At 43.2% G+C, this 26,394-nt stretch overlaps 1 protein-coding gene across 2 annotated transcripts in view; it reads right to left on the reverse strand.

The window, feature by feature from the left end:
• MREG (melanoregulin) overlaps positions 1-26,394 on the reverse strand; it is a 127,648-nt gene that overhangs the window by 2,696 nt on the left and 98,558 nt on the right. For both annotated transcript variants that reach the window (XM_056111585.1, XM_056111584.1), the window contains 2 exons: positions 2,939-3,029; positions 501-664 (listed from right to left, as the gene is read on the reverse strand). In XM_056111585.1, coding sequence (XP_055967560.1) covers positions 501-664; positions 2,939-3,029 — 255 coding nt within the window. The remainder of the gene's footprint in view (positions 1-500; positions 665-2,938; positions 3,030-26,394) is intronic.

Raw genomic sequence — 26,394 nt, forward strand, 5'->3', positions numbered from 1 at the left:
CTACCCGCTGTGCTATCGCTCCAGCCCTCACAAAGTTGATTACAAAGTAAATTGGATGAAAAGTATAGTCTTGAGGTCTTGAGTCATGACCGAGGCTCCAATGATCTGAGTATAACCAAGAAATCTAAATTTGTGGGGGGAATTATTTGGGGCCAACACCTGGCAATGCTCAGGGGTTACTCCTGGCTCTGTGCGCAGGAAATATGGAAATACCAGATGTTGCTCAGGGAATCATATAGAATGGTGGGGATTGAAGCCATGTCAGTCATATATAAGGAAAGTGCCCTTACCCACTGTACTATCACTCTGACACAGAAATCCAATTTTTTTAGTCGGCAGATTTTAATGATGCTGACCACTGGAAATGGCTTACAATGACAACACCATTATTTGCTCAGACCACAGAATGCTGGTATGGCTGGAGTCACGAATCTACAGAACTACAGAAAAGCAAAAGTTCTAAAGCAAAGCCAGAGCAGAATGAAAAAGCATCCACTTACCACCACAAAGAGGTATCTCTCTGAGAGTTCCCAACTTGTTGGGAAAATATTCGTCTCTTCTGCCAGTTTTAACAGTATCTCTCGAGCTTCTTTTGTGTTTTTGGAATCACTGATGGTGCTGAGTTTTGTCACTGACAGCAAAGAGTCGGCTTCCTTTTGAAAACCTAAGACAAAAAATATATATTTACATGAAAAGTGGTCACAGAAAATGTCTGCCCTGTGGTATGTCCCCTGCAGGAGTCTACTGAAGTCTAAGGGTGAAATCTTTAGTGGGTTCACTTAAAGTGGTTTACCTAAAGTGGATTCACTGGAGGCCAAAGGCACTGCACCAGGTACTGCAGGTGCAATATGATCTGCAGGGGTATGATCAGCAGGGGGTTTAGTTTAATTTAATGATTTTGATGTCTTTCTTAGCCAATTTAAATTTTCACTGAAAATTAGGCCTCAAACATATACCCACTAATTGATTGCTGCCCCTTTTTGGTTGGAAACCCACTTACTTTTTTCTTTCTTTGTGTGCGTGTGTGTGTGTGTGTGTGTGTGTGTGTGTGTGTGTGTACCATAAGGTACAGCTGTAGACTTACAAACTTTCATGCTTGGGTTTCAGTTATACAATGATCGAGTACCCATCCCTCCACCAGTGCCCACTCTCCACCACCAATGATCTCAGTAGCCCTCCCACCCCTCACCCCCCCACCCAACCCCCCGCCTCTGTGGCAGGGCATTCCTTTTTGCTCACTCTTTCCTTTAAGGTGTTGTAGTTTGCAATAGAGGTATTGAGTGGCCATTGTGTTCGGTCTACAGTCTACTTTCAGCACTCATCTCACATCCTGAGCGAAACAAACATCCTTTACTTGGTGTCCCCTTCTCTATCTGAGCTACATTTTCCCCCAGCATGTGCTGCTGGGTTCCAAGCCATGGAGACCTCCTGGTACTTATCTCAACTATTCTAAGTACCAGACCTCCTGGTACTTATCTCAACTATTCTTGGGTGTTCGACTCCCATTCTGTTACTTTATATTCCCCAGATGAGTGCAGTCCTTCTATGTCTTTCCCTCTCTTTCTGGTTCATTTCACTTGCATACTTTCCATGTAGAACCACGTGTATGTAAATTTCATGACTTCATCTCTCCTGACAGCTGCATAGTATTCCATTGTGTAGATGTACCAAAGTTTCTTTAACCAGTCATCTGTTCTCGGGCACTCGGGAAAACCCCCTTTTTGACCCTTCTTTATCTTCTTCTCTGTCCCCAGAAATCCTATATCAGTCTCTGAATATGCAAAAACTTCCCGTGTTTCTAATTGTTCAAATATAAATATTCTTTCTCAGGGCAATATAATTGGCTTTTTAAAATTAGTTACCCAGAATATAAGATACTCCTAGATTTTAATCTGCCTGGAGAAATGTACATTGTGATGTGGAGATGATGAAGTCACAATGATACTGGGTGAGGAAAGAGGGCACAAGTTCCATACCATCTCACTGAATCCCAACCAAATAAATAGAGGTCAGTTTTCTGAGACCCCCACTTTTGAAAAGTGAGGATCCTGGGCATTGCCTTACCTTGCAGAGCAGAAGGCACAAAGAATATAAAACTGATAAGTTCACTTTTAAACATGGGCTGGAGTGATAGCACAAGGTTAGGGCGTTTGCCTTGCACGCAGCCAACTCAGCTGAGCCGTGTTCGATTCCTCCACCCCTCTTGGACAGCCTGGCAAGCTACCAAGAGTATCTCGCCCACACAGCAAAACCTTGCAAGCTACCCATGACATATTTGATATGCCAAACACAGTAACAACAAATCTCAAAATGGAGATGTTACTGGGCTCACTCAAGCAAATCGATGAACAATGGGAGAACAGTGTTTGTTTTTGTTTTCACTTTTTAAACATCACATTGAGTTTACATAAAAGGATGCAAAGTGAGATCCATGTTTGTTTACAAACATGGCAGAATTAATTAACAACAATATCCAATGTCTACCCTAACACCCCAGGCATTTTTCTCAGTTTTATAACTTTTCTACTCTGTAATCCTTGAGAAAATCTACACCGGATGTTCCTGTCTCTCTTACCAACTATTGTTCCCAATCTGTCCCATATTATAAACCTAACTGACCATACCCATGAATCCAATCAATATCCAAGAGATATTCAGCAGTAGCCTATATTTCATGGTCTTATCCTACGCAATCCTTAAGGCAAATGGAAGTAGCAATACTAGTAATGAAATGTTCAAAACAGACTGGTAAAAGTGGAAATAGCAGATGACTATGCATGAGAATACAAGGAGGGCAGGACAGGACCAATAACCAGCACACTGAAGCCTTAATTCATTGATTACTGACATTCCTTTTACATAAATCCTGATGAAGACAGTGAAGAGGATCTATCACAATTTATTATATTTACCATTTCATAGGAACTTCTAGACTCACCTAAATCTTCTAAAATGCGCTTCCACCGATTTCTCACTTCCCTTCGAATCTGTCGCAATGTGTAGATATCATAGTTGAGTTTTTGCCATTCCTGCAGGAAAATTAAGATTCCATTTTATTTTCATCCCCTGACCTAAATCTCTATCAAATACCCAAACATACCCACTGTTTACACATGTAGCTCTTCTCCTGTCAAGGCATATTTAAAAGATGAGAAGGAGACAAGTGAGATGAACACAGCAGCTTTCATTTCTGGGAAGTCTAGCTCTAGCTCTGTACCAGGTGGAACAGAACATTCCTGAATTTAGCCCAATGCACATTATCTATTCCTCAACATCAAAGATATCACCTACCAAGTGAGGATAACAACTGAGACTACCCATTTTAAAGTGTCAGTGAGGAAAAAAGTATAGAAAAGCACACCATGTCCAAATCAAGTCTCTAGTAAAACCCATGTATCATTAAATTGATTTTATAGATGATTAAACTGAGGTCCAAAGAGATTTGTTGGGCAGTCCAATGCCATTCAACTAATAGGTATAAGAATTGATATTGATTTTAACCTAACTTCCAAGTTCATAAGAAAAATAAAGAATTTAGCTTTTGTTAGCAGAATAAGGTAGACCTGGGAATCCACATTTCTTATTCCCAGTCAATGTTTTCTTCACCCTCTCTCAGCATTGTTCTTTCACATGTATTCCATAACAGAGTAAAACTTTTAGACAACCGTCAGACCTAGAGCCAGAGAGACAGCACAGAGGGGAAGGAGCTTGCCTTGCATGCAGTTGACCTTGGTTTAATCTTCAGCATCACATATGATCCCCTAAGCACCTAATAGGTGGCACTATGGAGCACAGAGCCAAGAATAGTCCTTGAATACCACTGGGTATGACCCAAGCCCCTCGTCAAAAAAAAAAAAAATCATCAGTACTATTAGAAGACAGGATTACGAACACTTCAATCTTACAGGTAATAAATAAGTCATTACATTGATCCCTCATGCATTCAGAACATGAACCCTTCAGGTGCATACAAATTTGTATTGAGCTAAGCATTTCTTTTAAATGTCATGGAAATTCATTTTTAAGGAGGCTTATCTATATAGAACAGCTATTTTGCAGAGTAAAACTTTTCCCTTGAGCAAAAACATTAACCACACAACCATCCTAAGGTGCGGTTTAAAAGACATCATTCTAAATGCTCAATTTAAGACTTCGTTACAGGATATTTTGATTCCTCTAGCTAAAATGTTTCAATGGTATCATTTTTGTCCTACCAAATTCCTTCCAAGGACTGTCTTGCTATTGCTAATCAACCTTCATGGTTAAAAGAAATCACTTTAGCTGCCATTCAAGTCCATTGAGAAATACCACTTTAAAATGAGAAAGCTAGCAAAATGAAGTGCATTTTTCATGTCTACATTTCACATCTTGTATCTGAGAATGTCATAGATTTCAGCTGTTTTTTGGAAGTCAGGAAGTGGTAAAAATTCAGCATTCATTCTTCTCTCTCTCAAATAAATGATTTCACTTGTGTGAAATCAGACTAGTCCACTTATGTGCTAACTGGAAACAGGAAGAAAGTCTGTAACCCTAGAAAAGAGCAAAGTTAAGTGAGGCAATTAAGCATCAGGTTAAAGCACAGCCAGGTAATTCTTCACAGAATGTTTAAGTGATGAGAGAAAAAAGAATTGTCATCTTTCACCAGATGGATCTTACTGTACCCAAGTGGCCAGTCAGTAGAGCACAACTGGGAAAAAAAGCATGCATGATAAATGACAGAGCTAGACAACCTGGGTCTGGATTCCAGCTTCAATGGCAACCAATAGATTGAATTTCAGTATGTTTATAAACTCCTGGAATTCCTGTGCCCTTATTGGCAATACATAGAAAATAACACAACCGCCCTCTTGAGGATCCAATGGGTTCAGCACTTGGCGGGGGGGGGGGGGGGGGGGGGGGGGGGGATGCACATCTTCCTGCATATCAAACACAATCGCCAGTCAGCCCAGATTCAGAATAAACTCAGTCATGAAGACTGAAGACATGAATCAGGTGTGATGCAGTAGATTGTCAGTACCTCAGGAAAAAACCTCTGCTCTTAGTGTTGTTCAGTTTTTTCTGAAAATGATTTCATCCTTCTCAATATCATGATTTTATAACAGACCAGATTACCGAAAACACAGAGTTCTTGGCATGAAATACTTATGAAATTTATAATGGCCTTTTTGTCATTGTTTTGTTTTTTTTGGGGGGGGGGGTTGATCATCACATTCAGGAGATGCTCAGGGGTGACCCCTGGCCCTGTATTCAGGAATTACTCTTAGCAGTGTTCAGGAGACCATATATGATTCCAGGGATCAAAGCAGGCCAGCTGCGTACCAGGCAAATGCTCTACCTGCTGTATTATCACTCTGGCCCCCAAAGAATTATTGCCAAATTTTCCCTACTTTTTCTGTCTTTATTCATTTACTGATCTTCTAGTTTATGTTGTCTCATTGGTGTTCACTTCAGTTATCTTGTCCTTTCTGATTTAGAAAAAGGTAGTATTATTAATAAATAAAATACTATACAGAGCAATGGTCCATCTATTTATTCTCTATGAAACTAACCTCACATGGTCGACATAATAAAAACTGACCAGACTTAATCATACTTGATTGGTAACACACATAAAATCAAAACTGATGAGTTGCTACAGACATACAGCCTTAAATCATGTAACAGACCACTAGGTGGCTGCCTTAACTTGGCTTAAAGTTCTCTTAACTTCGAGCTCCTGGAGCTTTGTTCTCTCAACTATGTATTCCCAAACTACGATTTTTCAGGAACATATACGATACCAGGTTAACCAGGTTTCAGGTTCTTTCTTTTTAAAACTTTCTTTTCTATCAGTTGTTTTGCTCTTCCTAAACACCAACTGTAGTACAAGTTCACTTAGTTCAAGTATCTGTGATCATTTAAACCATTATTCCCAACCCAGCAGGCCCAATTTTGATAAAAGATTTAATGGATAAGTAATAATATGTAATTTTAAAATCTTCTAAGGCTGAAGGCACACAAGATGTCCTCACTGACCTGCATATGAGAGGGACTTATTAAGATTTTTTTAATTGAATCACCATGAGATGCAGTTACAAAGCTCTCATGTTTGAGTTTCAGTCATACAATGATCAAACACCCATCGCTCTACTAGTACACATTTTCCACCACTAGTGTCCCCAGTATCCCTCATCCCATCCCACCCCTCCCTCTGCCTCTATGGCAGACAATTTCCCTCTTATTCTCTCTCTAATTTTGGGCATTATGGTTTGCAATACAGATACTGAGGAGCTATCACATTTAGTCCTTTATCTACTTTCAGCATACATCTTCCATCCCAAACAATCCCTCCAGCTATCATTGACTCAGTGATTCCTTCTCTATTCCAGCTGCCTTCTCCCCCAGCTCATGAGGCAGGCTTCCAACTATGGAGCAATTTTTCTGGCCCTTGTGTCTACTATCCTTGAGTGTCAGTCTCATGTTATTTTATATTTCACAAATGAATGCAGTCATTCTATGTCCATCCCTCTTTTTCTGACTCATTTCACTTAGCATGATACTCTCCATGATCATCCACTTATCACGGTCACGGTCCTCCTGTTGTTCATCGATTTGCTTGAGCAGGCCCAGTAACGTCTCCATCATGAGACTTGTTGTTACTGTGTTTGGCATATAGAATACGTCACGGGGAGCTTGCCAGGCTCTGCCGTGCGGGCGAGATACTCTCGGTAGCTTGCCAGGCTCTCCAAGAGGGGCGGAGGAATCGAACTCAGGTCAGCCGTGTTGGCTGCTTGTAAGGCAAACGCCTTACCGCTGTGCTATCGCTCCAGATCATCCACTTATAAGCAAATTTTATGACTTCATCTTTCCTAACAGCTGCATAGTATTCCATTGTGTAGATGTACCAAACCAGTTGTCTGTTCTCGGGCACCTGGGTTTGACTTATTAAGATTAATGGTATAAGGGGCCAGAGAAACAGTGCAATGGAACAAGTTGGATCCGAGGCACCCTGTATGGCCACAGAGTCATCTGGGTACCCAAGAGTGATCCCTGAGTATAGAGCCAGAAATCAGTCCTGAGAATAGCCAGGTGTGGTAAAACCAAAACCACAACAAAAATGGTAAGATGAATCATATGAAATGTTATATTTCCCTACATAGAAATATGCTCTATAAATGCATATCTATTGATAGATATATGGATTCAGCTGGCCTTGACAATAAGTCCTGATTTAAACTGAAGTCATTTTATATACATAACTTCCATATCCATATTCCAGTCTTCTTTCAGCAGAATAATTGTGGATAAATGTCATGCAAAGTTCTAAAACCAGTAGGAGTGAGTAGAGATTCAACTCACAATCGGGTTTTAAGAAAGTAAATGGTAAGAGGCAAATTTATATTTCTCTTTAGCACAACCTCAAAGAACAGGATCTAAATATGACAAATAAGAAGTGGTGATGTAGAGGCCTGGAGTCATAGTACAGAAGATAGGGTGTTTGCCTTGCATACCAACTTTGATCCCCGCCATCCCATATGGTCCCCTGAGTAATTCCTGAACTCAGAGCTAGGGTTCTGAGCATAACTGGGTTTGACCCAATTTTTTTTTAAAAAAGAAACAAAAGGTGATGTGTATAGTCTTACCTGTAAGTTGAAGAAGTCTATGATGTCGTTGTACAATTTTTAACAATCACGATCATGACAACCATCCTATTATTCGTCGATTGCCTCGAGCAGGCCCCAGTAACGTCTCCTTCATCCTAGCCCTGAGATTAGTGCTATATTCAAGGCTCTTTAGGAGAATGAGACCCATCATTGTTACTGGTATTTGGCATATTGGGTACGCCACGGGGAGTTTGCCAGACTCTGCCGTGTGAGCAGGTTACATTTGGTAGCCTGCCAGTTTGTCTAAAGTAGGAATGAGATAATAAGATGTCATAATAAGATGTCGCGCGGCCGCAAATGCAGCCATGTGGTTCCGGGAGCTGGTTTTTATAGTCTCTGAGTCTTGGCCACTGATGAGATTACACGGCGCCAGGGGGCCAGTTGGTGGGTGTGACCCCTGCCTACTGGCATTCGGAGGATCTGGGTGGAGGATGCTCAGCCCTGATCCGAGTAGGCTTGGAGATCTCAGCGCCCCCCCCCCCCCCCCGGGGCCCGCTTGCCTTGGTTCCTCTGCTGGTACCTTCATGTGTGCGGAGAGTGGTCTCAGCTTGGTGGTGGCTGGTTTTGGAGGTCTTCGGCTGCTAGAGCCCTGATTGGGGCTGGAAGGAAAACTTAACCTACTCCCCTCCAAGGGCCCCCCCCCCCCCCCCCCCCCCACCCCCCCCCCCCGGCGAGGACAGCCAGGCGCGGGAGCAGGAGACTTCACTGTTCTCTTGCGGAAGCTGGAAGCTGGTTTTTATAGTCTCTGAGTCTGCTCTGGTTTCTCTTCAGATTGTATAAATTTTTAACAATAATTTTGGACAAATAATTTGAAAATAACAATGGCCACTATCCCTCATTATGGATAAGTGGTCATTGTTAAATCTACAAAACTTAGAGTAAGCCTTACTTCCTAAAGCAATTTGTTTCCATCATTTTTGAAGAAATATATTGTGGTTATTATATATCCTTTCCCTAGCTTCCTCTCCCTCACTTTCTACCTCCTCATACCATTCCTCTGCCTCTTTCTCCTCCTCTTCATCTCTCTTCCTCCAAAACTACAAGTAATAGGCTTACACTTTCTTCTTGTATTACTTTAAACTTTCTTTGTACTCTCCACTATAGTTTTTTTAATTTATTTTTATATTTTGAGTCACAGTGAGATACACAGTTACAAAACTGTTCATGATTGGGGTTCAGTATTTAATGCTCCAACTCCCTTCCCGTCACTAGTGTATATTTCCTATCACCAATGTCTCAAGTTTCCCTCCCAAACTCTCTCCCTCTCCCTCTCTCTCTCCCTCTTTCTCTATCTCTCTCCCTCTCCCTCTTCCTCCCTGTCTCTCTCTCTCTCTCTCTCTCTCTCTCTCTCTCTCTCTCTCTCTCTCTCTCCCCTTGGGCATTAAGGTTCGCAATACAGAAAAGTTATCATGCATATCCCTCTATCAACTTTCAAACCTCAGTTCTTGTCCAGAGTGATCATTTCTAACCATTATTAACTATTATTGTCATACTGCACCTTTTTTTTTATCCTAACTACACTTCACTACCCATACACACTTATGGCAAGCATCCAACCATGGACAAGTCCTCCTGGTCCCTTGTTTTCTCCAGCCTTGGATATTAGTCTCATACTATTTATTTTTTATATCCCAAAAATAAATGCAGTCATGCTGTCCCTTTTCCTCTAACTCATTTCACTCAGTATGATATGCTCCATTTATAGGCAAATTTCTCCACTATGTTTTTACTGGTGGTGGTGGGCCACATCTGGTGGTGTTCAGGGGACAAGATGGTGTCCAGTATTGAAACACAGGCTACTAAACCATGTACTTTTTAAAAAAATAATTATTGAATCACTGTGAGATAGTTACGAGCTTTCATGTTTGGATTACAATCACACAATGATCAAACACCCATCCCTCCACCAGTGCACATTCCCCACCACCAATCTCCCCAGTATACCCCCCCTTCCCACCCTCCCCCTGCCTCCATGGCAGACAATATTCCCCATAATCTCTCTCTACTTTTGGGCATTATGGTTTGCAATAAAGACCCTGAGAGGTTATCATGCTTGGTCCTTTATCTACTTTCTGCACACATCTCCCATCCCGACCAATTCCTCCAGACATCTTTTTCTTAGTGATCCCTTCTCTATTCCAGCTGCCTTTTCCCCCTTGCTCATGAGGCAGGCTTCCAGCTATGGAGCAATCTTCCTGTCCCATGTATCTACTATCCTTAGGTGTCAGCCTCATGTTATGTTGTTTTATACTCCATAAATGAGTGCAGTCCTTCTATGTCTGTCCCTCTCTTTCTGACTCATTTCACTTAGCACGATACTCTCTATGTCTATCCATTTATAAGCAAAGTTCATGATTTCATCTCTCCTGACAGCTGCATAGTATTCCATTGTGTAGATGTACCAAAGTTTCTTTAACCAGTTCTTGGATCTAATAGTGAACACTGATTGGCTTAAGTTGCGGGGAGGGGAAGTAACTTTGGCTATATACTACAATCACATAGGGGGAATTTTCAAATACCAATGTATGGGATCTGCTTCCCCCACCAATGAAAGCAGAATCATTTGAGGAGTACCAGGGTTTGAAATCCTAAAACTGAAGCCACTGGGCACGAACACATCCCTTTGACTGAGGATGTGAATGTACTCCCAACTCCAGCCAAGGAGATGCAGTGGAATCATTGTAGCCTCTGGAAAGAATCAAGGAGTGGGAGGGGAGTACAAAGTGGTACGGGTGAGGATGGGAGTGGGGAGTTGAAATGACTATATTGGAACCACTCCACTAACTCCTACTACCCTTAGAGGAGTAAGCCTAAGGAATACTCATAAAAAGGATCAAGATTAAGGAATCCTAGAGAAACTGAGTCTAATGACAAGCTAGACCTCAAAGTCAAATGTCATCAGAAATCAGAGCAAATTCTGGAACTCTGCTATCTAAACCAATTCCACAAAACACAAGTTTATATCACTAGAGTAGGTCGTTCTCCCTGAAATACTCACTTTACAAAGACCATTCACAAAGTGCATAAACAAGAAAAACAAAACAAAAACAAACAAAACAAACACTGTCCTCCCATTGTTCATCGATTTGCTCGAGCGGGCCCAGTAACGTCTCCATTTTGAGACTTGTTGTTACTGTGTTTGGCATATTGAATATATACTCTTGGTAGCTTGCCGGGCTCTCCGAGAGGGGCAGAGGAATCAAACCTGGCTCTGCCAGACTGGCTGTGCACAAGGCAAACGCCCTAAAGCTGTTAGTATTTGAACTGTGTTATCGCTCCACAGCAGGTAGGGCATTTGCCTTGCACGCAGCCGACCTGGATTCGAATCTCACCATCCCATATGGTGCCCTGAACACTGCCAGGAGTAATTCCTGAGTCCAAAGCCAGGAGTAACCCCTGAGCATCGCCAGGTATAACCCAAAAAGAAAAAAAAATACATTTCTTGCATGAGATGAGACTGTTTCCATAAGAAAAACAAATACAGTAAAAAATATTCAGATCATTTTTTCCCTATCTCTAGCTCCTGGAAGAAATGTTCGTCAAACAGGGTTAGTTAGTTGAAGACAGAGATAATTTGCAAAGAATGTAATGATAATGTTTTGCCTCGGTTTCAGTTTTTCTGACCCAGAAATGTCTTTCTTAAGCAATGCCAGAAATAGCAGGAGCTCCTTTACGTAACCAGGAATTCTTGATTGTGTCTTCTTTGAGCACCCACTAAAGCAGAGATCCCCACTCTCAAAGGACTATTATTACAATAGGGATGAGGAAGTAGCTTATAATTCCAAAATAACTTGGGCAAGCTATATAACAATGAGGAGTAAGCCTAAGGAATACTCATAAAAAGGATCAAGATGAAGGAATCCTAGAGAAACTGAGTCTAATGACAATCGAGACCTCAAAGTCAAATGTCATCAGAAATCAGAGCAAATTCTGAAACTCTGCTATCTAAACCAATTCCACACAAGTTTATATCACTAGAGTATGTCATTCTCTATTCACTAGAGTATGTCATTGCCTTAAGCACTCAACTCTCTCAGCAAGATCTGAGAGATCCTCCTAACTAGATCTAATTTAGCTGGGAGGTTTTAAACTTGCTCTAGCTTTGAACAAAAGCAGTTCAAGTTAGTACTTGATTTAGGCCTAAAACTATTAACCCTTAGATACACACATTAGGATGCCCTTGCCTTTGGTCCTTAGCACCATCCTGATGACCTACTGGCCTTGTAGGTCTTGAGCATACCAGTGACTTTGTCTTTCTTCAATATTCAAGAAGCAAGTATGAGATAAAAATACTCATACATAGGTGAAAATTGGCTTCATCTTCTTCATTCATATCCCAATATATGATCATCCTACACAGAATCTTCAAATATGATACTTACCCCACTACTTACAGAGCTGCAGAAATACCCACCCAAGAATTTCCCCAAACTTTCCATTGTGGGTATCTATCTCTCTTTATCCAACACCTGACAGTCAAGCTAAAAGTCAAGTCTAGCTGCATCAAGTTCCAAAACCCACATGTCTGAACAAAAAAAAAACAAAAACAGAAAACAATGACTATGGTTTCTTCCCTAACCAGCTTATATTTTTATGCATTTATTGTTTGCTTATTTGTTAGGTAATATGTTTTATATTCATAAATTAAAAAGTTCTATGAGCCCCTGCCTGCAGTTACCCTAGCCCCCTCGACACTTAAGAAATATTACCCCTTTTCCCTCTATCCCTTCATTTTTCCCCCATAAATGGTAACAATGTCTATACATTTCTGACAGCAATAATCTTTAGTAGTCATTCTGCACTAAAATGTAAAGTTCCAGGTACTTCACCTTGACTTTCTGATCACTTACCACAGACAAACACAGAATTAAAATAAATATATGTTTGATTCTTAGAAAATGATTCCTCCCAAATTGCAATATATTCCTAAGAGCATTTTAAAACTAAAAAATGCCTTTAGACTTTTTACTGCTTATTCTTTCTGATCCCACCATCAAAAAATATTAAATGTCCATGTGTGTCATGCACTATAAATACGTGTGTAATATATATGTATATATATATAAGTACATATATATTTCCTTTGGAGATTTCCAATTCAGCGTTGACATCATAAGAACATACCATATAATAAAGACCATAACAACACTGACAAAAATTAAACATCCAAATCAGAGAATTAAAAAAGTGAACGGCCCCCCTTTACTTGAAAGAGACAGCTTCTGGGTAAAATGAATTCTTTAAGCACTGTAGCTGTTATCACTTCTCCTTTCAATTTTCACCAATTCACATAGCTTATAAAATATTCTATTTCAAATGAAGAGAGAGTCTTCAAAAGACAGAAAAATCATATTGACGTTTTCACCAAGTCAGTCTTCTTTCATTTTGTATGCAGTGGAAATAGCAGATAAGCACAAAAAAAGACATGTCGTACATGGGAGTATCTGAATTTTAATAGGCCTCGAACAGAATATCTTGCATTTGCTTTTCATAGAGAAATGTACAGGGGTAATTTTTCAGCTATTTAAAACTTTCTCCAGACTGATGTTTGGTGATGAAAGATAAAACTTGGTTATGAAATTGTCACCATTCCCACAATAATTTTTAAAGATTGCTCTCATATATGAGACATAAAGAAATACACTAAGGGGGCCGGAGGGATAGTACAGTGGGTAGGGTGTTTCCTTGCACATAGCTGACCCAGGTTCAATCCCCAGCACTCCATATGGTCCCCCGAGCACCGCCAGGAATAATTCCTGAGTGCAGAGCCAGGAGTAACCCTGAGCCATCACCAGGTGTGACCCAAAAAGCAAAAAGAAAAAGAAAATAAATACAGTAATGGAATAACAAATGGCTAAAGTCACTGAAACTATGGAACTGAGCTTACACAGGATGACGTGTATGGAAGGGGTCCCTTGGAACACTAGCAGAGAAAGGCAGGCTCTCTGGTGATGGGTGCAGTGTTGGAACAATGCATGCATGAAAGGCATTACTGTCCTCCCCTTGTTCATTTGCTCTTTGGAGGCAGGGCCCCAGTAACGTCTCCATTGTGACACTTGTTACTATGTTTTGCATATCAAATACATCACAGGTAGCTTGCAAGGCTTTGCCATGCAGACAAGATACTCTCAGTAGCTTGCTGGGCTCTCCAAGATGGGCAGAGGAATCGAACCTGGGTCAGCCAAGTCGGCCGCGTGCAAGGCAAACACCTTACCAGCTGTGCTATATATCGCTCCAACCCATGAAAGGCATAATGAACAGTATTGTAAATCCTGGTACCTCAATAAAATTGGTTTAAAATGAATTAAAAAGAAAATATCCAATACTAAATCTTTAGAGAGGCCAGCAAAGAGTGCAGGGGCCATGGGCTTGATGCTTTGCCAGAGACCCCAGTTTGGTGTCTGGCACTGCACAGGTCCCCGGAATTTCACTGAACTAGAACTGGAAGCCCTTAGCACCACCATGGTGGCCTTTGTGGTCCCTGGCACCAAGAGTCCGAGTAGCAGCACATCCACTGGCCTAGGCATCAACCTACTCATCCAGTTCACCAAGTATCACCAGGAGTGGTGCCCAGACCCTCTGAGCACTTCCTGAAAGCACTACCCCCCCCCCTTTCCTCACCCAAATAGACAAACCCTTAGACTTGCTACATAAATGAAGGTACAAGAGTACTATAGGAGTAGCATTAGAAATAAAAACTTTAAAATTTTACTCTTAGGCTGAAGAAAATTTTTTTTTAAAAATTTCCAGATGTAAAAGTCTGCCTTTATAATAATTCACCTAACAGGCATGTCTAGGGCTTGGATAAGCCAGAATCTCCAAATCTACCCCAAGTGTGGCATTCAGTCTGCTTTTATTAGACATTTGCTCTGTGCCAAGCACAGCGATGGGCTTACAAAATAAAATAGCATGTGGTGTCTGCCCTAGAGGAATGAAATGCAGCTCCTCAAAATGCATGTAAAAGTATACTACATTAGCAGAAGCACTGCTCAATGGGAAGTGGTAATTAACTCTGCAGAGAACACAGGGGGAACAAGCATGAGAGGCAGCTCAAGGAGCATAGACGCATAGCCAGGAGGGGAGACACCAAGACCAGCAAGGACATGGTAGCCTGGTCAGCAGACCTGCAGATGGAGAACCTGGGAAGGACCCAAATGCATCCACCAGTTGCTCCAGGGAAGAAGAACTCCCCTTCTTTTCCTACATAGCATCAAAATGCAGAATGAAGGCTCATAGGTGAACACCATGAGAAAGATGAGAGCCAGGAGGAATTTACCATTTGCAATAAAGGCATTGCACAATGAGCTCTCCTTCTAAAGTATAACTTCCATTTCTTTATTATTTCTTTTTTTAGTGAATCACCGTGAGGTACAGTTACAGACTTACAAACTTTTGTCCTTACGTTTCAGTCATACAATGATCGAGTACCCATCCCTCCACCAGTGCCCATTCTCCACCACCCATGTTCCCAGTATCCCTCCCACCACCCCCACCCCGTCTCCCTCCCACCACCACCCACCCTGCCTCTATGGCAGGCACATTCCCTTCTACTCTCTCTCTCCCTTTTGGGTGTTATGGTTTGCAATACAGGCATTAAGTGGCCATCATGCTCAGTCTATAGTCTACCTTCAGCACACATCTCCCATCCCAAGCAGACCCTCCAAGCATTCTTTACCTGGTGGAACCGTCTCTATCTGAGCTGCCTTTTCCCCCAGCATATGAGATCGGCTTCCAAGTCATGTAGTGCTCCTCCTGGTCTTTATCTCTACTATCCTTGGGTGTTAGTCTCCCATTCTGTTACTTTATATTCCACAAATGAGTGCAGTACTTCTATGTCTGTCCCTCCCTTTCTTACTCATTTCACTTAGTATGATAATCTCAATGGAATACCATGGAGCTGTTAGAAAAGATGAAGTTTTAACTTCCATTCTTGATATTAAGTATTATAGAGGGCCGGAGAGATAGTACAGTGGGTAGGGCACTTGCTTAGCATGCTGCAGACCTGGGTTTGATCACTGGGTTTGATCACCCCATATGATCCCCTAGACCCCCCAGGAGTTATCCCCTGAGTTGCAGAGTCAGGAGAAAGAACTGAGCACAGACAGATGCGGCCCTAACCACCCCCCAAAATAAAATAAAATGCAGTATAGAAGATGTAGAATCATAATTTCTATGGGCTCTTTCAGTACAATACATATTTCCGGTATCACCCACAAAATAAACTCACATAGGAAACCAATGCATTTACATAAGTAAAGAAGATATATAGATTTGAGAGATGAGACCTAGAGAGGAGAATGCTTCGTGAGCACCTACTTCTTCCCAGGCATCATTCATGCATTTACTTGTTGGTTCTCATAAGCAAAGCTAAATCATTCTAAGCTATTTCCATGTGTTTGTGATGTTAATTCCCATATCACCATGTGTTTCTGTGAGATGGATAATAGACAGGTGAAGAACGAGAAAATGGAACGAATACAGGGGCCAGGCAACATGCCTTCACCGAACCACCATTCAATCCACATGCCGCACCCTCCATCCTGAGGTGTTGCTCGGGATTTCTCCCAGGCACTGCAGGGGTGCCCCTCGTGCCTGCTGGTACCCTAAGATTCAAGCAGCACAGCATCCTAGGACTTTGCACCCACCGCCCAACCCAGTTAGCTGAGAATCACCATGAATGACCCACAAACCCCCAAGTACTGCCTGGGAAACCTTTCTGCAAAAGGAGAACAAAGAAACCGGCTGGGGGGGGGGGGGGGCGGGGGGGACCATCTGCCTGAGCACACTCAGTGGTAAGTAGGAGGGGGATTTCCAAGCCTGGCTATCTGGTGTGGGGCCAGGCACTGGGCTGCCTGCAGCCCCTGCTGCCTCTTAATACAAGAGGAAAAAGAAGGGGTGTGAAGGGCAGGACGGGAGAGGAGGAAGGAGAGGAAGAGGGGATGAAAAAGCAACTGATTTGGGTCAGAGAGAGTTCAGTGGCAATGTGCTCGTCCCGCAAGTCGCCAACCGGGTTCAATCCCCGGCATCCCATGTGGTCCCGTGAGCACTGCCAGGAATGATTCCTGAGCCAGGAGTAACCCTTGAGCATCCCTCTGGTGGCCCCAAACCCAAAAATAAAAAGCAGCTGATGTTGAGAAGAGAACATCTGCAGTCACAGTATCTCCCCCTAAGGAGGAGTCACGAAATATAGCAGAAATCTTGGGAGAAATGAGAGCTTTTCTAGAAGCAAAGGATCCCCAGGATCTGGCCTAGATGACTGTCAAGCTCATGGAAGTCTTTCGTGTTGGTGCCCACGTTGAGACCCACAGCTCTCCCGCCCGCCCTGCCTCTGGGGACATGAGCTCAGCCTTCCCTGCTCAGAGCTGACAGATGACCTCAGCTGCTTCCCTTTGTTATCCCTTTTCCTCCCACCCTCCACGCCCCACTCTTACTATTCAGGCTAAGGGTGAGACCAAAGCATTGCCTTCAAGATGAGCAAGAGCTGGCCAAAGCCGCCACCGTATAAGATTCTAGGGACAGAGGCCAATGAGGAGCAATATTTTGGACCAGCTATGCTGGTCTGCAACCAAGAGCCATGAAAATATCCATATTTTCCAGAAACCAGCCTTTTGGCTTCTAGCTGAGAAAACCCCCAGGTTTCTGAGCCTTTCCCAGGATCCTTTCCCACCCCTCCCTTTGACATGGCATCTCTCACTGCTAAAGGAAGTGGGGGAGAGGGAAGGACTCTGGGAACTGGCAGCTCTTACTCCCCTGCCACGCAGGGGTGCAGGGAGATACGCAGGGCTCCTGCAGAGCCAGCCACATTCTCCGCGAGGCTTCCCGGGCCAAGCACATGCGACTCACGTGATGGGCTTCCTCCTGCCAGAGCCCATCAGCCAGCAATTCAGAGCCAACAGCCAAAAGCTTTATAGCTCATCTGCCAGATCACAGGGAAAAGGGAGTTCCTTGGATCCAGCTCCCTCTTCATCACATGAGGATGAGGAGGAGCAGACCCTTGGGCTGACGCAGGAGCCACAGCCCCCTCCATTCACCCTCCTCCTCCCCAGCTCCCCCATCCCTCCATTCCCTCCACCCCAAGCTGTGCTCACTTCCATTCCTTCCCTAATGGATTCCTCCCCAGGGAAATTCTTGGGGATCTGCTCCCCACACTCACACTACTAAGGTACTTTCCCCACTTTCTCTCCTAATGACCCAGTGTGGGGTGTCTGGAACTTTCCAAAGGCTCTCCTCGTCTGTTCTGAAAATCAGAGAATCCTGCTGGTCTTCCTCTTCTTACCCTACTTTAAGGGGCGTTGTGGGACAAAGGGATGAAGGAACCTCTATGGTGTGTCCCCTGAATACAGGGGTCAAGAACTCCTTCTCCATTCTGGGATGGTTCTTAGCATCCCCAGAGGAAAGGTCTCGCCTGTCTGGGATCACTCCCAGAGGGCCTGAGAGCCAGGGCCTGTTTTCTCGAACCTTCTGCACATCTTAATCTTCTTATTCATCTACAGCCCCCACCTCTTCTCTTCGTGCTCTTGGGTTGGCCTGAGCCTTTTCCATCTTCTTGCATGACTTCTACTACCACCCAGACTCTCAGTCACTCCCAGCGACTCTCCTTTTCTCCTCCTTTTGGCCTCATCCCCAGTTTCTACTCCAGGTCTCAAGTTGCCCCCTTCTGCTCCATGTTTTCCAATGAATGCACTGTGGACCCATAGAATCCAATCTGACTCCCTCTCATCACCCCCCTAATTTCGTTACCTGAAGTTCACGTCCCTTTCAAGCCCATCAAGGGGACCCAAATCAGGGCCTATAACTCCCCTCTGTTCTATGCCAACTGCCTCAGCCCAAACTGAATCTTATCGCTGCAGACTGGTCCCTCTGCTTTAATAAATGAACATTACCAGAGGCTGAAAAAACTATACAGAGGTAGGGCACTTGTCTTACATGTGACTGAACAGGGTCCAATCCCCAGTATTCCAACTGGTCCCCTGAGCACCACCAAGAGCAATTCATAAGTGCAGAGCCAGAAGTTACCCCTGAGCATCACCAGAGATGACCAAAAAAATAAAAGAATTTAAAAAAGAAAAAAGAAAACAAACAAATATATGAGTATCCCCAATCTCTTCCCAACCTGCCATTTCCCTAAGAGAGAGGTTGAATCCATTCCTTCCCTAAACTCTGCACTGAATAAAACATTAGTCCCTAGTGGGTGCTCCAAGGGGCCAAATCTCCAGGACTATTTTTCCCTTCTCATTCCATGCACTCCCTGGGACCACCATCCTATTCTCCAGCACACCTCAAACCTGTGTCCTTGGACAGTGTTCACTCCTGTCTTCAGCCCTGTGCCATCTAAATTCAATTCTCTCTTCAAGGTTCTGCTCCAATGACACCACTTTGAGAAGTCCTTGGCTTTCTTACCCACTGAAAGAAATAAATTGCTGCTTCTCTGAAATTCCTCAGTCCCATTAGGAAAATTGTTTCAGAGTCATCTCATGCACAGGTATCTTTATCGAGATGCTGGTACAAGCTCCTAGATTTATTCACCTCTTACACAGTCCTCTTGCTGAATTCAGATAAATATGACAACTCACACAAAGGCCAATTTCTGCCGTTGATTGAGTGCCCTTGTGAATTCTAGGAATCAGCACTAAATCTTACCAGAAAAAGGCACCTGACTCTAAACTAATATGTATCCTGAAAGAGGCAAGTTTATAAAATCAGGATATGCTGATTGCCAAGTTTGGGGAAGCAGAACAAATTTACAAAAGGTGAAATAAAACAAAATGAAGCATTCACCTCTTCTGCTCTGTGCTTGATCAAATGCACATATTCAAAAATGTGCTTTCCACAGATTACTTTAAAGGATACCTTTCACAGAATATCAGGGATATAAATATTGAGGCTGCTACTGTGTAGCTGGCAACATCCTGAGCCTCTAGATGCTTCTACTGATCATTAAACTGAATGAGATGGGTTTATGGATCTAGAGATATGTTTTGGGGGTTGGGGTTTTTTTTGTTTTTTTTGTTTTGCTTTTGATTCACACCCAGGTCAATCCTCAGGGGTTACTCCTGGATCTGTAGTCAGGAATTACTCCTGGTGGTGCTCAGGGGACTATATGGGATGCTGGGGATCAAACCCAAGTCAGCTACGTGCAAGGCAAACACCCTACCTGCTGTACTATCATTCTGCCCCCGTTTCCAGAAGCACGTTAAGTGAGATCCTATGAAGTGAAACAACTCTGCTCAGATCACACAAGTATCAGTGGAGAGGGACAAATTTAAACTCAAAGTTGTCTGACACACGTGCCTCTCTGTACTCTCCCTCAGTTACACTCAATATGGGCTCAAACCACTTCCCTCTATTGTCCTTCCCTGTTACAATATGGAAATACTAGGACACAACGAGAAAAATGAAATGCCACGCAGAGGGACTTTCCCTCCAGGAGCAGCTTCAAGAACAGCCCCTTGAGTCCATATGACAATGGGCTCCCTCCTCTGATTCTCTAGCTGCCCTCCCAGCACAGAAGAAAGCACAATGCATCCAGCTCCCTGTTGTGGCTACAGGCTGGAGTGACTTGGCAGAGAAGGGAAGTGATGGCAATCTATGATGCAGAAGCAGGTCCCAGCTCCCTTTAACATCTCTGGTTCTGGTCAGTGTCAGGGGCATCCTCTTTCTGGACTCTAAAAGCTTATTCTTTCCCTCCATCAGTCCTGCTGTGTAAGGGGATTGCCTTGTGCTCTACTCAGACAGCTGGTCCATGCAGTAGCCCTCAGATTCCACCTCATCTCAGATGGCACTGGATCAAATGACAGAGCAAGAAATCCAACGTATTAGAGCATCATCACAGACCAGATGCGACAGGAAGAAGAGTGATAGGGAGCAAGGCCACGGAAGGTCAATGGCCAGACTTGGCTAGCCACAGCTCCCCAAAGAGTGGACATCAGTGCTTCAGTCTGGACAGCTCTCTCTGAATCAACAGCTCCAAGAAAGGTCCATCTGTTCGTCATCCAGATCCATGAATATATGCCTGCTGAGTTGGGTAGGTCAAACTCTGGTGTGATTCTTTGGCCCAGCCTCATCAGATCCCCATTCAATGAAATAAGAACAAGACTCTGGGTGACAGATGCACATCTGACTCTCCTCCCTTCAGAGCTGAGTCCTGCTCTTTTGCAGAAGCCCAGTCAGCCAGCTGCATTGGCCACTAGGTCCCAAGGTCCCACCCCAGTTGCTCTGATGTATAAAGGATGAAGGAAGTGAGATGGTGGTGAGGGCCTGGCAGTCTAGGCAGACACCTCAAACCCCAAGGAGGCACTGCCTGGAGCACTTTAGAAAGAAGCACCTGAAACTTTGTTGTCAATTGCCGCCCCATCCTCTCTGCTTTGACCTAGAATTAGAGTTAGCATTTTGATGGACAGCAAGTCAGATGCAAGTGCCAACCCTCCCTGTTTATTTTTATTCTACAGTTTTGCCAGAGTTCTGGAAACAGACTGCTTTGCAGCCCGAGGCCCCTGACCTAATTCTTTATCTGGTTTTAACCAGATTAAGGCAAGAGAGAGCTGAGAGCTCCAGCCAAGGTGCCAGCAAAGCTAGAGAATGAGAGTGAGGAGCAAAGAAGTTTCAAGTCGATTATGATTAATTGGGGAAAAAAGGGGTGGGTTGCAGCCTTAGGGCAGCTTTAGGGTTAAGAGAAGGCCCAGGTGGGTTATATGATTTGGTTAAAGCTGAAAGGGGGGTGATGTCACATGATATTGTGATGTCACATGATATTGTGAGGTGATGTCACATGATATTGTCATTCCTAATCAACTAGTTGGAACCAATACACAGACCTCACATTCCTAATCAACTAGTTGGAACCAATACATAGACCTCACAGCTGAGGTCACTGCCAGGAATGACAATTACTTGATGTCACCAAAGGCAAATAAAATTAAACCCTTGGTCATGGAAAGAAAAGGGGCAGAGGGAGGAGTGGGAAGCTTATTTTTCTAGCAAGGGAGAAGCAGCCACTTCACTGAGTGAAGTCAAGTTCAGACTGAACCCTGGATTGTCTGAATCCAGAGACCACAAGACTGCTCAGATCTCTGGATATCCCTCAGCATCGGACCCTGGGCAGACCAACAAGTGGGTACCTGCAATGTGGTGCATCCAAATTGAGAACTTCAGTATGTGAAATAAGCAACAGTTTCTGAAGACATCACAACAACCCACACCCAGACAAATGTAAACAATCTCATCAAAAGTATTTAAATTGAGTACAAGCTGCAATGGTATCCCGGATTTATTTGGTTAAATAGAATATATCTTAAATTTGTTTTGGTTTCTTTGGGAGGTGGGGGGATATGGCCAGTACTGTTCAGGGGTTGACTTGTGGCTCTATGCTCAAGAATGGCCCCTGACAATGCTCAGGGTATCTTCTTCAGTGCTGGGGACAGAATCAGGGTCTGCCCCATGCAAAGCAAGTGCCTTAACCCCTATACTATCTCCCCAGACCATATTATATCTTTACTTTGATTTTATTGCTGTTTTTTTTAATTGACTGGGGGTAAACTACACAATCCTATCCCAGTGGTTTAATTTCAAAGTGTGGCAAAAACTGCAAAGGGATACCTTCTTGGTCACACTCCACCAGCAAGCAACTCTTGGATAAGTCCTTAAGGACTTCAGGATCTTCCCAGGGCCTATTGTGGGTTAAAGGTCACTGATGTCTTTGTTGTTAGTGTGGTGTTAGATCACAAGAGTGCTTTTATACTAAAATCTTACTGAACCAACCAACCCTTAAACGAATGTCTTATTCCAGTAGAAGGATCTTCAAGGCAATGGAAAATATATAATTCAACTAAGTATAGATCTAAAATGAAGAAAAGAAGATAATAATTAAAAGCCAGTGGCCAGAGACTGTACAGGGCTTAAGGGAGTTGTGTTGTAAGTGGCTGACCCTGGTTCATTCCCGGGCACCACATGGAGTTTTCAAGAACTACCAGTAGTGGTTCTTCACTCCTGCGCACAGAGGCAGGAGTAAATCTTGAGCACCAGCATGTGTGGCCAAACTCCCACTCCCCAAAAGGCCAAATAACATTGTACCTAAAAAACTCTGATACAAATACAACCATGGAAAACGGTACTAATGATCACCAATCATCAAGGGACAACCCATAATGGATTCACTGGGAGTAATTGATCATTTTATAATCAAAGCAACTCTCAGAAAAGCAACAAATTTTGTGCTGCTACTGTTGTCTAGCCAAATTGTTGCGGTGCCTGGGATTGGGATCTGTCAAAAACCAAGATTAGCATAACTATCCTCAGCCCAAAGTCTGGCTATGTTTGTGTTTTGAGTTTGTTCTTAGTTTACCCTTTCCCCAAAACACATACCTCTTACTTGTTTAGGTTTGAGATAAGACAGCATGCCTGGGACCAGCCTATTAGAGGTTTATCCTGTTCTTTCTGGTGCCCACTGACCTGTAACCCAGCCTTCCTAAAAGAGTAAACAAAATTCTGAAATCCCAAAGCATTGCCAGGTGTGAGCAAAACCCCCATTTCCACCCCAAAATAGAGAACTCTGGGTTTGATTTTTTTGACACACATCTAATTTGAGTTTCGTATTCATTACCTTCAGGATAGCAATGCACAGATCTTATTTAGACCAACTTTTAATAATGACTTCCATTCCACTGAAAATCCACTGTTAATAAATTTGTGAATTGTTGCTACCCATTTATTTGTCTGAAAACACTGTTGGTTCTGTGAAGCATCTTTCAGTACCTCACGCTCTCCGCCAGCCTCAGAGAAGTGGAGGCAGAGAGGAACAGAGGACAGGGTGTGGGCAGGACGAAACCCTAATAGAGTTGAGATCAGGGCAGAGAAGGTGGAAGTGGTGTTAGACATTCTAGGCGGCGGGGGGAGGGGGGGTTGAGGGTGGGGAGGAAGAAAGGGAACAACTCAGAAACTGTCATTTTCTTTTCTAAAAATCAACACACCCCATTTTTCCTTTCTGGGGCTAGAGCGATAGCACAGTGGATATGGCGTTTGTCTTGCATGCAGCCAACCAGGGTTTGATTCCCAGCATCCTATATGGTCACCCAAGTACCTCCAGGAGTAATTCCTGAGTGCGTGAGTCAGGAGTAAACCCTGTGCATCACTAGGTGTGACTCAAAAAGAAAAAAAATTTCCCTTGGAAGTTGGGAGAAGCATGCTGAAAGTAGACTATAGACCAAACATGATTGCCACTCAATGCCTCTTTTGCAAACCACAAAACCCAAGAGGACAGAGAGAACAAAAGGGAATGCCCTGCCACAGAGGCAGGGTGGGATGGGGGGGATGGGGAGTGGGAGGGATACTGGGATCTGTGGTGGTGGGAAATGGGCACTGGTGGAAGGATGGGTATTTGAGCATTGTATAATTGAAACCCAAGCACAAAAATTTGTAAGTCTACAACTGTACCTCATGGTGTCTCATTAATAAAAATTTTTAAAAAAAGAAAGAAAAAAATTTTTTTAATTTTATTGATTTTGCCACTGCCAAAGATAAGGAGGACAAAGAAACCCCCAGTTAGGGCTCTGCATTCTCCTTTTCCCTTCCCTTCATTATTGTTGCGATAACCAGAGGTTGTACCCACCCCTGGCTGTAGTGTTCACTGGGGCTTGCACGTCTGGCATCAGTGCAACCACTCAAAGCATTTGGTCTTTGAATAAATGCTCATTGGGGTCAAACATTGGCTACAAGGCTTGGACAACTTTGAGTTGATGTTTCCATCAGGTGACACACATATTCTATTTGTGCTGCTTACACACACTGGGCAGTGGCACACCTGAACTTGAACTCTCTGTTGTGACTCCCAGGGTCCCAAACAGTGGAGCCACTAGGACCATTGTCAGTGTATGTGAGTATCACTGGGGATCAGACTCATGGATTCATACTTCCCAGGCAATGCTGCCACTAAGTGATGCCCAGTTCCCTAAATCTGCAATTTTTTTAATGCCAGATCTCTGAGTTCCACTTCACACACAGTCAAGGGTCAAGTGGTAGTTGCATGAGTGATAGTCTATATTACAGGAGAATCCTGATTCTCTTATCATGGGCCACGGGCACGGTTGTACTTTATTGGACGAGAATTATTGACATTTCCCAGTCTGCCCAGCAAAAAAAACAGTCTTGAAATGACAGAGCATTCCATTTTAGAATTGTCCACATTCAACTTGGGGTGTGAAGTTCTTTTCTTTCCTTTTATGGGGCTCCCTCTTGTCTCTCACAAATTTCCTAAATAAAACTTGTTTCTTTGTTTGTTTGTTTGGGGGCTACACCTGGCAGTGCTCTGGGACAACTCCTGGTTCTGCACTCAGGAATTACTCCTGACAGGCTCAGAGAACCTTTTGGGATGCTGTGGATTGCACTCAGGTGGGCTGTATGCAAGGTGAGCTCCCTACAGGCTGTACTCTTTCTGGCCCTAAAACTTTTTTTTTAATTTCACTATCTGTCTTCTCCAAAAATTCTTTTTCAGATCATAAAGACAAGAGCCTGAACTCAGGTGGAGGTTGAGACTGAGTTTTTTTCTTTTTTTTTTTTTTTTACCAGTTGGAGGCAACACTTCATAACTTCATTTAGAAAAGCTATTCCAGGAAAAAAAGGTGAAGAAACTATATCAAAACTGCCAGGAGAGCTCCCATTTGACCCAGCAATACCACTCCTGGGAATATATCCCAGAGAGACAAAAAAGTATAGTCGAAGTGACATCTGCATTTGTTTGTTCATTGCAGCACTCTTTACAATAGCCAGAATCTGCAAAAAGCCTGAGTGCCCGAGAACAGATGACTGGTTAAAGAAACTTTGGTACATTTACACAATGGAGTACTATGTAGCTGTTAGAAAAGATGAAGTCATGAAATTTACATACAAGTGGTACTACATGGAAAGTATCATGTTAAGCAAAATGACTCAGAAAGAGAGGGACAGACATAGAAAGATTGCTTTCATCTGGGGAACACAAAGTAACAAAATAGGAGACTAACACCCAAGAGTGGTCCATAATAGTACCAGGAATTTTGCTCCATGGCTTGGAGGCCAGCCACACATGCTAGGGGAAAAGGGAGCTCAGATACAGAAAGGAGCACCAAATAAAGGCTGTTGGGAGGATCCTCCCAGGATGGGAGAAGCATGCTGAAAGTAGACTATAGACCAAACATGATTGCCACTGAATACCTCTTTTGCAAACCACAACACCCAAAAGGAGAGAGAGAACAAAAGGGAATGTCCTGCCACAGAGGCAGGGTGGGATGGGGGGATGGAGGGGTAGGATGGATACTGGGATCCGTGGTGGTGGAAAATGGGCAGTGGTGGAGAGATGGGTACTTAATCATCGTATAACTGAAACCCAAGCACAAAAATTTGTAAGTCTGCAACTGTAGCTCATGGTGTTTCACTAATAAAAATTTAAAAATTTAAAAAAATTAAAAATTTAAATTTTATAAAAGAGCAAAAGGAGAAAAGAAATAATCCCATCAAAATCTGCAGTTCAGTTGCAAATACGGGTTGAAAGGGTAGAGCAAACAAAAGGCCCTCTGAAAGGCCTCCTGAAGTTTATCATGAGCAAGAACTACTTCAGGTCTTGGAGAGTATTAAACAAAAGGTTCTCTGAGAAGATTCCCGAAGCTTATTCCAGGTGCCTCCCTCCACTGACCAATAAACTTACCTCAGTATGAGAACCAAAGCTTCCAAAATATCCTTGTGGTAGGAGTCAGTTCCCATGCCACATAGATCAAGTATGTTC

The sequence above is a fragment of the Sorex fumeus genome, unplaced genomic scaffold (genome assembly GCF_029834395.1).
Source record: "Sorex fumeus unplaced genomic scaffold, SorFum_2.1 ptg000014l, whole genome shotgun sequence".
Taxonomy (NCBI): Eukaryota; Metazoa; Chordata; class Mammalia; order Eulipotyphla; family Soricidae; genus Sorex; species Sorex fumeus.